The sequence below is a fragment of the Acanthisitta chloris genome, unplaced genomic scaffold (genome assembly GCF_000695815.1).
Source record: "Acanthisitta chloris isolate BGI_N310 unplaced genomic scaffold, ASM69581v1 scaffold2757, whole genome shotgun sequence".
NCBI classification, from domain to species: domain Eukaryota; kingdom Metazoa; phylum Chordata; class Aves; order Passeriformes; family Acanthisittidae; genus Acanthisitta; species Acanthisitta chloris.
In genome coordinates this window covers 1663-14916 of record NW_008680724.1, presented here as the reverse complement: position 1 = coordinate 14916, position 13254 = coordinate 1663, and the positions used below count along the sequence as shown (strand labels likewise).

General features: G+C 36.5%; 1 protein-coding gene across 1 annotated transcript in view; it reads left to right on the top strand.

Moving 5' to 3' along the window:
- Nucleotides 1–12815, top strand: part of LOC103805156 (vasoactive intestinal polypeptide receptor 2-like) — a gene marked incomplete at both ends in the record, with an annotated part of 28248 nt that extends 15433 nt beyond the window's left edge. The window contains one exon of the mRNA XM_009077792.1: nucleotides 12718–12815. Within this exon, the coding sequence (XP_009076040.1) occupies nucleotides 12718–12815 (98 nt within the window). The remainder of the gene's footprint in view (nucleotides 1–12717) is intronic.
- Between the last annotated feature and the right edge of the window lie 439 nt (nucleotides 12816–13254).

Here is a 13254-nt window from a genome sequence, read left to right as displayed (position 1 = left end):
TTTACAAGCATGAGCTTATGGTGTCAGGAAAACTCATGTTACCCAAAACAGATTAAGTCCTCTCACAAATAAAGACACTTGGCTGGTTGGGTTTGTTTTTTCCTGGATTGTACTATGTGTGGAATAGCTGTAGCAGATCTGTTCTGTCTAGTTTGCAGAAATATGCTGGCATTTTACCTAAGGCATGCAGGTTTTGCCATCTCTTTCTGTATATAAAAGCCCAACCATTACTGTAGTTGAAAACAGATAATAAAGAAAATTGATAGAATATGTTGTTTTCCCAAGTTTTCTAAAGACACATTCTAAAACATCTGTATCACCTGACAGCTTGGGAACACTGCTTAAAACAGGCATTTTAAACACTGTCATTTGACCCAGATATTGTCATGGGGGGTGAAAATAGATCAAGATGTAAAAATTCAAATTAGCAAAAGATAACATTTCAAGTACTGAGAAACACTTAATTAGCAGATGAACTAGTATAGTAGAAAAGCAGTTGTTGTTAAAAATATTCATTGGTAATTTGAAGGAGTTGAATGCCATGCAAATTGGCTATACTTGCAGCAAATAACCTAGAGAACTGGAAATAGGAAGTAGTAGTAGTAACATGTAAAAAAACCTTGGAAAAAAAACAAATAATAAACATGCAAGGATGAAAATTGGAAGAAAGATGTGGAAAGCAGGTATTGCAAACTTTATTAACAAAATACAATAGAATATCATAGGTATATTATAAGTCATAATATTATGCAGTATTAATGAGATTTCAGGAGGCATTTGAGGCTGTGCACCAGTTATTTGTTACACAGATGTTTACCTGAATTTGGATCTTAGTGCTCAATGGTAGCACTTCAAACCAAAATTTTTACTCAGCATAATCTTTACTATCAGTATAGTTCATTTTTAATTTTTTTAACCTAATATTTCAACCATAAGAGCCAAAAATGAACTCCTAAGTTTATGGAATACTGAGAGTTCTGGACACAAAAATGTCATGCAACTGTATGTTTTGTAGATGGTGTATGAGGTTACCTTCAGAGTTATGGTAACTAAGGAGTTAATATTTTAGGGATGGTGGCAAAATACTTTTCCTATGGTAAGTCCTAAGTTTTCTTCTGTATGCTTTCCCCTGGAGACAATACACACAGACATATCTGTCTCTCCAGATACGCATCTATTTTGGGCAGTTTTTAATATTCTAGAGAAGGTTTAAAAGATAAAGATCAGTGAGCAAATACTGAACAGGCAATTTATTAACAGGTACCAAATTTTTATGCTAAAAAATGCCCTGAAATGAGGAATCTTTTTATAAAATACCGTAAATATATCATCAGTTATTTCTCTGCTGAAAGAACCTGAATTGCTTCCACAGTTTGCATTGATTTTACTCAGACTTAAACCATTCAATTTTTATTCCATGTCAAATGGTATATTAGCAGGTTCTATAAAAGTAACTATTTGCTTAACATTTTGAAATTAACTATATGTTCCTGAAACAGCACCTTTGTTTTATTTTATGTTATATCTGTTAGTGTTCTTTACTGCTGCTGCCATTATTTACAGGAGATTGTTTTGATAAGTATGTCTGTCCTGAATTCAGCTGGAATAGAGTTAATTTTCTTCCTAGTAGCTGGTGCAGGGCTGTGTTTTGAATTTAGTATGAGAAGAATGTTGATAACACACTGATGTTTTAGCTGTTGCTAAGTAGTGCTTACTTAGGAGTCCAGCACTTTTTGGTTTCCCATATTCTGCCAGTGAGCAGGTGCACAGGGAGCAGGGAGGAAGCATGGCTAGGACAGCTGACCTGAACTGGCCAGAGGGATATTCCATACCATAGAAGAGTATATAAACCAGGAGGAGCTGGCTAGATGCTGCCATTGCTGCTCAGAGACAGGCTGGGCATTGGGCATCGGGTGCTGAGCAATTGTGTTGGACAGCTCTTGTTTTGTTATCTCTACCCATGTCTTACCTTCTTCCCAGTTCCCCTCCCTACCCCATGGGGTAGAGGGGGTCTGAGAAGGCAGAGGGAGGAGGGAGGAAGGCAGTGATTGTGTCATACTTTGTTACTGGTTGGGGTTAAAGCATGACAATGACAATATCTGAACAAAATATTTGTATGTTGTTATCACACCAAAATGTAGATCTAAATTTGTACTATATACTTCTAGTCCCTTTCCTATAAGTAAACTAGTTCCTGCTAACCTTCAAGATGAAATTTTAGGTTCATCTCAGGTAATAAATGTCTTTTTTTCTTTTTATATTTCTCTGGAGCTCATGACAGCACAATGGCCAAATAAAGAGTTTGATTTGACCCTGCTAGAAACACACGTCAAGGTGTGTTAACCCAACTCAAGCCTCACTGTAACCTTTCCTTGACATATTTTGACATCTTCTATGTAGACTGAACAAGCTGGAGATATGCCCTAGCTGTCATCAGAGAGTATTAAACTCTGTGTCATCATTATTAAAATACACCAAGATGTCTGGTGAACATGAAGCACTGAAACGTGTCCACTTTATTTAAAATAATGACTGAATCAGTTAGTGCAGCTTTGTCGAATCTTAGCATGAATTGGCCCGAGATTTATTAGATCACACAAAAGCCTCAATATACACAAGTTACAACCTACGTGATTTGAATGTGTAGTGTCATACAAAAACAAATTCATGGAGGGAAAGTACCTCAGGGCTATGAAACGTGCAGTGATACTGTTGCAGATTGTGCATTAATAGAAGCATCTTCCATGGAAGAAGCATTCTCCCATTTGGCCAGTTTCCTGAAGTGTTCACTCCTAGGCAGAGATAACATCCTGGATGTGCTACCCACTGCACAGTACAGACACAGCACCCAAGACAGGTGGAGTCAAGGCCCTGAGGTCAGGACTGACACACACACTGTCCTGAGTGTCTGTAGCTACCTTAGAAAACAGAAACTGTCTGGGGAGTGGATGATTGCACAGGACTAATGGATTGTTTATTCTGAATCTAAATTGAATCCTTGCCTCTCAACAAAATGTAACAAAAACCATCGACCAATGCTTTTTGCATGTGCCTATAAGTTGTGCTAAATTTTTGTATATTATTCTACATTTTTCATTACTTTTTCCATGAGGTGTGATTAGGATTCCTTAAAATAAATGCAAACTCTTCCATTGACTTCAGGAGAGGACTAGAACTGAATATTAGCTGATACTCCCTCTTGTAGGGCGCTGAGTAAATTTAATTGTAGCCTGCTCAATAAACTGCACAATACCAGGATGCAGTGAGAATGTTCACATTCACAGATACATATGCTGATGTATGTTTACACATGAAAACATGGAAGTTTGTGCATTTATAAAGTTCTCATCTCTCCCATTATGGTTAGAGAACTTTGAATAAGAAGCCATTCTGACTGACACAATTAATGATGCTGCTATTATTAAGAGATTCTTACCAAAATGCTGGTCTCATCTTTTTTTGAGTGATATTTAGGCTGAGGGTGAATTTAAGCAGAAACCTGTCAGAAAAGGGATGTCATTAATTATTGTATGAAGATTATTAAATACCATGAGGAATGCCAATTTTATTATGTATCTTTTTAGTAAATTCTATTTTTCTCTGCATCATTTAGAACTGTGTATGTGTCTGATAAGAGAAAAGTTACCCACAATATGTAATCTTTCTCTTTATCTCAGTTTATATTTATTCTCTTATAAGTAAGTACTACAAGATTTTAGAAATGGCTACTGTATTATTGAAGACAGTTTTGCAGAAGGATAGAACTGGAGTTCTCTATTCTGGTTCTATTTGCATTTGCTCATTTCAGTGTTTCTAAGGCACTGAACTCATTTGCTAGGCCCAGTTCTGATGTTACATTGTACAGTTTAAGATTTTCTATGTTCTTCCACTATGTTATGAAAGGTACTCAGACATGCATCATGAAAATTTAAGATCACAAATTTTAATGTAGTTGTAAGTAATTATGTCTGAAAAGTATATTCTTGCATACACTATTACAGGAATGTATTAGTGTGCAGAATAAACAAAATGAAGAGGCACTGGAGACAATAATGTTCATAAATTCCTTAGTAAAAATCAATTATATTGCTGGTAAAATGAATAAAGAGGTGAGGGGGTTTATGTTAAAGGTGACTTCTGGTCAACAGGAAAATTCTTATGGACAAAGAATCAAGCCCTAAGCTTTCTCCAGAGTTTCATCCTTCAGCACTGAGATACCCTCTCACCCCAGAGGTCCTTCCAAAACAAGGCTGAGGTTGAAAGATCCACTGGGTAACTGTCTACTTTACCTAGGGAGTTTCTGTGCTTGTCTGTAAACAAACGGAAGACTTCTGGCTCCTGAATTGAGTAAAAATAATGTGAAAGTAACTCGAAAGGAAACATTAGCAGAAACAGGTGTCTATTCTAAGACAACAAAACACAAGTGTGCCTAAGAATAGACTTTACAAAAAATATATTGAAGATAGTACTAATTACACAAACGTATCCTAATCCAATTTATTTTTATATGTGTGGGGTTTTGTGCCTTTTTAAAACCTGTTAACATTAGGTAGCCACAAAACAAGAGAAAACATTTTAGAGTTAGATCTTTAGAAAGCATTTACAGTTTCTGTAAACATTTCCGTATGTTTTTTTCTGAAAATCATAAGCTGCAGGTTTTTTATTGTGGCTAACCACCTATTTGGTTTAGTTGTAATTTTAATATTTTCCTCAGAACTTTAGAAAGAAATTGTTGGGTTTCAGTTTTGGAATCAGTATTGCTCAGATAATCCTATGAATGTTTTGCAGAGGTCAACTGTTCTTACTACTGTCACAAAAGTACTGGTTTTGTTAGACTTGCAGAAAATTCATGTCATTTCAGTTTCATAATGGCATCTTAGTTTCATGTGCATGACTCAAATCAGTTAGAAAATCTAAAGGGGTTTTGATATTTCTTCTGTGTTAAAATATTTTTAAACTCTAATTTAATTTGAAATTCTGTTTTGGTCAATCCATACCTTCGTTTCAGTCATTTTATTCCTGCCAATCTTTCACATCTTTATTAAGTTCAGAAGTTAAAGCTAAAGGTTAATTGAGACCTGGTTAATTATGGTTCACACAGAGTAGCAAGAAAGAAAGAAGATATGCCCATCTTAGGCAAAGCAACACCAATTCTGATAGCACATAAAAATCAATGTCTTTTAGGAGTTTCTTTTGCAGCAATACAATGTAAAGACTTTATATAAATACTGAAACAGAGTACAGGAGTACAGAGGAGTGACCAATGTTTAATAGATGTTACTAAGTCAATATTAATCTAAAGAATTTCCTGTTTTTCAACTGCTACAGCACAATGAGGAATTTAATTCTTTGTCTTTATCGGGGTCATGTGTATATTTAGTAAACATATAATTCGAGAACACCATTTGCTAATTTTTTTGTTGAGTCACTAGGAGTTACAGAGGTCTTACAGGCAAATTGAGACACTTCTGTTTCTGCTCATACAGGAAATTTAAGTAGCAATGTGATTGCATCCTGTTTGATACTGAGTGTGATAGAGTGCTTCATGCTAATCATCCAAACCATTCTAATCATCTAATTTTTTTTTTAAATCAAAACACCTGAATTTGAATGATTATAGTTTTTGATATAATGGGTTAAAAATGGATTAGTATTTACTTAGCTTCGCAAAGTTTGAGAAGCAGGGCTAATTTTTGATCGGTGTCATATGATAAAATAATTTCAATTGTGTAATTACTTCCTATTTACTCATACTTTGCTTGAGCAAAATGACCATGGTCAGTATTAAGGTAATGTCAAAGAACTCTTGGCTGATTAGCTTCTATCCTGACATACCTCCATGCAGCTATTTTGGGTTCATTCATTTGGCAAACAAATGGCCAGCAGATAGATTCAGTCCTGCTGATACTGACAGCTGTTGTGCTGGGCTAAAAGTACACAGGGTTCTTGTTTTGATTTCAGTCAAAGGAGTTGTTTTTGGGGTCATGTGTGTGTGTGCAGAATGCCAGAAACATTATATTAAATAATGAGGTTTTTTCTAGAGGAAGATAACCTCTTCTGTTCTCCCTAGTGGGGAGAAGTGATGAGAGTCATTTTACACGCAGCCTGCCTGACAGTTTCTGTCAAGCTCAGAATACATGGCTAAAGGCTAAATTAGAGGCACAGTTACAGCAGTGTGGCTGGACAACTGTTAGTAACTCCATGTGAGGTTTCACCTTTTCTTTTTTCTTTCATTTAAGAATTCTGAGATAGGTCCAATTTCAAAAGTTTCAGTCGAGTTTTTTCTGAAATCAAATCTAGACAGATTTTTGAAGATGGCATGGAATGATAAAATATTAAACAAGTCCAACTTCCTCATTGTGCATGTTTCCATCAACCCAATGTAGTTTGAACAGCTTTCTTTATGTCAAAGTACAAAACACTCTTATTCTATAGTCTAATGACTGAAATATATTTGAAGTAGTATTTTCAATTCTTTCATAATATCTGCCATGCAAGTTTTTTTATAGACAGCAACAATTTTGATAAGTTTATGGAGTTTAATGCAATTATGCATCTACATCCACTTTTGGAGTTACTAGACAGTAGTTGAACTCTCAGCTTGAATAAGGGGGTTTATGAAGGATCTTTCAACTTTCAGTGCTACAAACATAGCACAGAAACATACCAATGTTCTGTCTGCCTCAAAAGGTGACACATGACACATACAGAGTCATGACTCTTGGGAGAATGCAATGTAATGGCTGCTATACCTCCTGCCAGTGCTGTGGAATTGGCCATTACATACTTTCTAATCATCTCGGTTGCAAGCTGATAATATTGGAAGCACGAGAGAACTGAAGTAAAGGATGTCTCTGGTGGGAAATCTTTATTGACTTCAGGGGATTTGTGGACCATTCACCACGCCCTTTAGCAGGCTCTTTTACTACTGACTTTGGAAATTCATTCCTTCCACATAAAAATAATCTCAGAAATGCACATAAATTTGTGTTGAATTCTCAGACTGCCTGTAAAGCCATTTTTGCTTTTCTTCCCTTTGAATGTTTCTGAACAGTTATTATAAAATACCATCCTTCATTTTCTTTCTTTGTATTTTATTCCTTTGGTCTATTTGACGCCTTTGCAGACTGACAGATCATAGTCTAGGTGGCCAGTCAAGAGCAGACCCAAAAGGAACAATTTGTCCACTTAACCATGAGCACTGACAGGTTTTGAATTAGATACACTCTCCAGGAAATTGTAGAGGCATTATTACAGAAAAGTCAGTCAAAAACTTCATGCAGCATGCTTTATTGGTAAAAATAACAGATCAGAATCAAGGCTTTCCCATGGAAACATTGGTCTAACTGCAGTTTCCCAATGATGACTTCTGGTCCAGAATCATTCCTATAAACATCTTTCTGCGTGCCATCTGAAGACTATAGTGACCAGGGATTATTGGAGTCCATAAATCAGTTGATTCTGTGTTCTTAATTTATGAAAGTAGAATAGGTACTATGCCTATGACAGGAATCAGGGGAGGAAAAGAATGTAGGAGCAGTGCAATTCATTCTGAAATGAAGGTGGGAAAAATATGGAAAAAGTGAGCAAAGGCAATGCAGACTAAACATTGATTGAAGTTTGATATACTTGGCACCAAATAATTTCCATATATCCTAAACAAAATCTTACAAGGCAAGACAAAAATTAAGGAGAATATACAATCTCTCACTATATGATCCTAAACAAAATCTTACAAGGCAAGAAAAAAATTAAGGAGAATATACGATCTCTCACTATATATGGTATGCTTGGGCCTTTTAAATGATTATTAACATAATAAAAATGCAATACATAGATGAGAGAATTACATGGTAACACAAGTAGTGACTGTTTTATTAGCAGCAAACTTGTAGAGTTGCAAATATAATTGCATCAAAAGAAACAATTAGAGGACAAGAGCTTTGTTTCTTCCCTATTCAGTCTTTCCATTCGTTTCCACACTGATGTGCTTGCCTAAACATAGGAATCTGGTGCCATTTGACTTGGCACTGCCATTCCAGCAGTCACGTTCCTTGGTCACATCTGCTGTGCAGATGTCTGAGATACCCCAGAGCATATCAAGCAGTACTAGATGACCACATTTAGACAAGTAGGTTCAATTCATTACATCAGCAGAACTTACATTGACCATAAGGTTATGTCTGATACTCTCATTTGTTTTCCTTGATGTATTTGAAAGGAGAAAATTAGTATCAATGAGTTGAGCTATTTTATACTGACAAGCAGAACGCACATTTCTAACTAACTATGATGTAAGGCATTAAGTGTAAAGGTGCTGATACAACTTAACTGACTCATGATATATGATAGTAAGATGGAGTGTGTTTGCATTTGTGTGCAGCCTAGATTAGTCACTCTGAGTCACAAGGGCATATACCCTTAGAACAGACTTTGAAATCCACTCCATGTAGTAGATGCAAAAACCCTTTGGGTGAATTAAAAGTAAAGGATATTATGACTCAATTTTTAGAAACTAGTATTATAATCAGTGTCAGGTAGGAGCCAAGGACTTGAGTAACGAGCTCTCAGAAATGTCAAACATTCCAAACTAGCTGCTTTCTGTTGTCAAAAGGAAATTACTTCTTATGGTTGCTGGACTCTTTGATCTCTTGGAATAAGTACTCACTAGCAACACAATTATCGAATCAAAATTGTTAATATCTTTATGATAAGCTAAACATAGTTTATTAATTGAAATATTTTTAAGGATCCCTGCCTAAATATAGCAATGCTTCTAGTACTGTCAGCTTCCTAAGAATTCCTGTGTATGGTATGTGTCTAGAGTTCTTTACAAGACTTGCAGAAAAAGGTCTGCAAGGCTTTTATGGGTTAACCCCAGCAGGCAGCTCAGTCCCACACAGCTGCTTGCTCACTCCCCTGCCAGATGGGGGAGAGAATTGAAAGGGTAAAAGTGAAAACCTTCTGGGTTCAGATAAACACAGTTTCATAGGTAAATCCAAAACTTTGTGCAAGCAAAACAAAAGAAGGAATTAATTCCCCACTTCCCACGGGCAGGCAGGTGTTCAGCCATCCCCAGGAAAGCAGGGCTCCATCTTGTGTAACAGTGACTTGGCAAAACAAACTTCATCACTCTGAATGTACCCCCATACCTCATTCTTCCTCTGGCTTTTATTGCTGATCATGACACCATATGGTTAGGATATCCCTTAGGTCAGTTGGGGTCAGCTGTCCCAGCTCTGTCTCCTCCCAAACTCCTATGCTCCCCCAGTCCTCACTGGTGGGGCAGCGTGAGAAGCAGAGGAAAGCAGCACTGTTCAGCAACAGATAAAACATTCCTGTGATGTCAGCATTTTTTTAATCACAAATCCAAGACAGCACCCTATGAGCTGCTATGAAGGAAATCTACCCAGAAGAAAGGCCCAGCCAATGTGTCAGTAGTGAAATCACAATCACAAGAGAGTTTTTGAGGGGACAGGAGAAAGTTTAACGTCTAGCCAGAGGGAACTAGTCTGGAGCATAGAGACCACGGTACTTACAGAAAAGTATATGGTTGGGTCAGTTTAGTCACCTGTTTAACAGCAGATGTGTGAGTTGGTATGTGTCAGCCTCACACACTTCTTGTCTCAGAGTTATTTCTCCTCCTTAGGCAAAGCAAAGACTGTCTGGAACAGATCTTATTATCAACTCATAGCACACTTTGGCTGCTCAGCAGCAGAAAGGAACCTTTCAGGTACTTTACGATTTTCTAGCACAATGAGAAACCTGAAGAGGAGGGAAAAGGTCATTTCTGCTGGGCACTGTGAAAGGCCAGGATACAATTTACATCAGAAGTCCCAGATTAAGTGCTTCTCTTTTGAAGGCTATTAAAAACATACAGGCCAGGGTTTACTTGGACATGTTAGTTTGTGGTTCCCAAGTTTAGAAGATGGGACAGGTGTAAAGTTGCCCCTGTGTGCATTCTTGCTAGGTGGTGTGTACATGGCTCTAGGATACCTGGGGAAATGCCTGTCTCTGCTCTGTAGTAATGTAATGTTGAACATCACTGTTACTATTAAAAATGTGTCTCTGCCAATCATGTTTTTTTTTCAGAAAAGTGAAAAAGAAATATTCCACTCAGTATTAGAGCAGCACAGAATTATTGCATTTGAGAATTTATTATTTTTTTTTTTGCAAATGACATTTATCTCTCTCAGTTCGGCAACATTTACAGGGTGGATGTGAACTTCTTGATTTAGAGACAATTCAGGCTTCTATTTGTATACTCAGTAGAAATGTACTCAGTAGAAATGGGGGTCTGTAAATGCCAATGAGATGATAACAAAGCACATTGTGAAACTGCTGAGCATCACTTCTAAGCTTTACACTATATTTGCAACTTCTGATGTGCATAAGGTCAGGGAATAAGATTCCTTTTCTTCCAGAATACTGTTGATGGGGAAATGGGGCTGCCAAAATGTTGTTGTTTACTGGAAAGCCTTTTTCTATGGTTTTGCAGGAAGGTGCCCAAAGTATTTGTAATGTTCTTGATGCCATGGGCTCCTGTAATTGCTGTGGAGAAACTGTTTATCACTGTATTCCCAGAAAACTGCTTGGAGATGGCTGATGTTCCTTTTGCTATGACATAAAGCAAATTAAGGAGCATAGGGGTGATGTGCAGTGCTATGTGCAGGCATAGTTTTTAGAGCTGTCCAAAAATGAGCTGAACTGGGGATTCTGCCATTCTAGCAGGAAATTGAAGAGCAGTTCTTCAGAACTGGTTTTGTGTGAAATTATGTTATAAAAGATACTTTTAGAATTGTATTTGAAAACAGTTTTAGAAACCTTGTTTGAGAAACATTGGACTATCTAGAGTCCTATTTAGCAAACAGGAGACTCACATGGAGAGCGAGGATCTTTTGGGGGTATCCATCAAAGTGCAAATGTTTGTACACTGGGTAGCTACATGGGAATTTGTCACTGTGGGTTCTCTTCATTGTGTGTAGAAAAATATCCAATGAAGCCTGCATTGATTGCTGACATTGATACAAGAAGTGCTTCCTAGAAGGGCCTATGAAGAGACCCTACATCGCCCGAGCTGTTTGTGTTTGCAGTGTAGACACCTAATGCTTGGTGCAACAGATTCCTGCCCACGAGAGTCCCTAGGCATGTAGTGAGGCTCTGCATACATACAGCAGACTCTTTATAGACAGCAATTAAGTAATACTTCAGATTTTACAATTTTAACCAGCCTGGGACACCAATTTCAAAAAAAAAAAAAAAGCAATATTTGTGCAGTATTTTATCTGAGAAAATTTCTTATGGATTTCTTACAGTCTTTCTGATGACATGAAACTTTGTGAAGTCTATACTTTCTGTATTTATCCCTGCAGTAAATTAGTATTATGTAAAGCAAACAAAACATTAAAGTATCAGGGCTGTTGTCAAAAAGGCCATCACAGCTTACTTCTCCAATTAAAAAAAGAGTTTCCTGTGGCACAGTGTACACCACTTTTAGCTCCTAACAAGCATGACAGTTGCTGTGAATGCACTTAGGATCTCTGGCAGTTGTTTCCCATATTTTTCTCCTGCAACCATATCTACAATAGTGCAGTTGTAAGATTCTTCGTTCCATTTCACATTTGATTTTGTCTTTTCCATATATCTGTAATATTTGCAGAGTGAATGTTCAGCTAATTTCAACATAAATCAGGATTGCTAAAATTACCTCTTTACTTGGCCTTTTAAAATTCTATAAAAAAACATAAATTAAGTGATTTGTGTTTCCTTTTGCTGTTTTAGTTTATCTAAGTTTTTCTTCCTTGCTACTTTTTACAAACATCATCTGAGATGGTAAGTGCTAATCATGTGGACTAAATACTGCCATACTGTCTGTTACACCTAGCACATTTTACATTGCTATTAAAACCTTTCATTTCATAACAGAATAAAAAAACTTTACAGTTTTAATATTTTATCTAGCTTGAGTGGAAACTAATGTCAGTCTAATGACTTTGTTGTAGGCATAAATGAAGAAGCAGATTAATTCTGAGAATATTTAGTACTATTTTTCCTGATGCTGTCATTCAGAATAGAATTTAATGTAACATGTAGCTGGCAAATTTGCAGATAACTGCAGTTAATCAGCAGACTGTGCATTTCAGCCTGCTTTTCGTCTGTTGAAAAATTTCCTTTCTAAGTTTTAGCAAGTAACTTTACTAAAGAAAGAAAGGGTTGTTCAGGTCACAATTTTAAAAAGTATTTGAAATTTAGAGGAAATTAATGAGACTTAAATATGTCTTTAAAATTAAATTCATGTATAGATGCATTACAAAGTGCACTAGAGCATAAGGACTGAGATGAATTCTCTCTTTTAGAGATAATCTGCTCATTCAAACTGGCTTATTCTTCCCAGTTTGATTGTGTTTATGGAAGTTGATGAATCTGACTGATACTTTATTTGACCTTGTTGACATGGTATAATCAACTGGAATGGTACCAGTTGGGTGTCTTTAGTTTTGAGTTCCTGAGGATGAATTTTCTGCTGAAGTCAATAGGCTTGTGATGCCACATTGCAAAAATGTGTTGGAATAGAGATAGAGCATTCTCATCATGTACTATAGTGTAGAGTGAAAATAATGCTATAGCCTTCAGAGCTATTTAATGGACAATTATATCACTTCACAGCCAATTTTGCATATCAGTAAGTGGTTTCTGCATATATATTTTTCTGTGCAGGTCAACTTCTATGTGAGGGTGAAAGCAGTTTATACTCTTGGACACAGCGTATCTCTGATTGCTCTTACAACAGGAAGTATAATTCTTTGCCTTTTCAGGTATGTATTTTTCATGAGTAAATATTAACACTAAGATGGCTTTAACTGTTGTCTGATTGTCCAGATATTTAGGAAATGCATTGGGTTCACACCTCCCTCAGTTAAACAGCTGACAATAATGTTATGTTAACATGATTTTTGCCAGCACTGATTCTATTCAAAAATTTCAAAGCACTTTACAAATTTACGGACATAACAGCACATGTGAGAAGGAATAATCATTTGGGAATGGATTATATAAAGCATTTTCTATTTGATTATCAAAATCTACACCTTGAATTGCTTTTGAGAATTAGTTGCTGGTCTCAACACTGGACAAGTGGACAGCCACATTTTGCAGAAGCATTTGAGTAGTTTCCAGGGGTACTGTAATCAAATGTAATCATTATTAATTTGGCCAAGTGGGGTTGTAAATCACAGAATCACCAAGGTTGGAAGA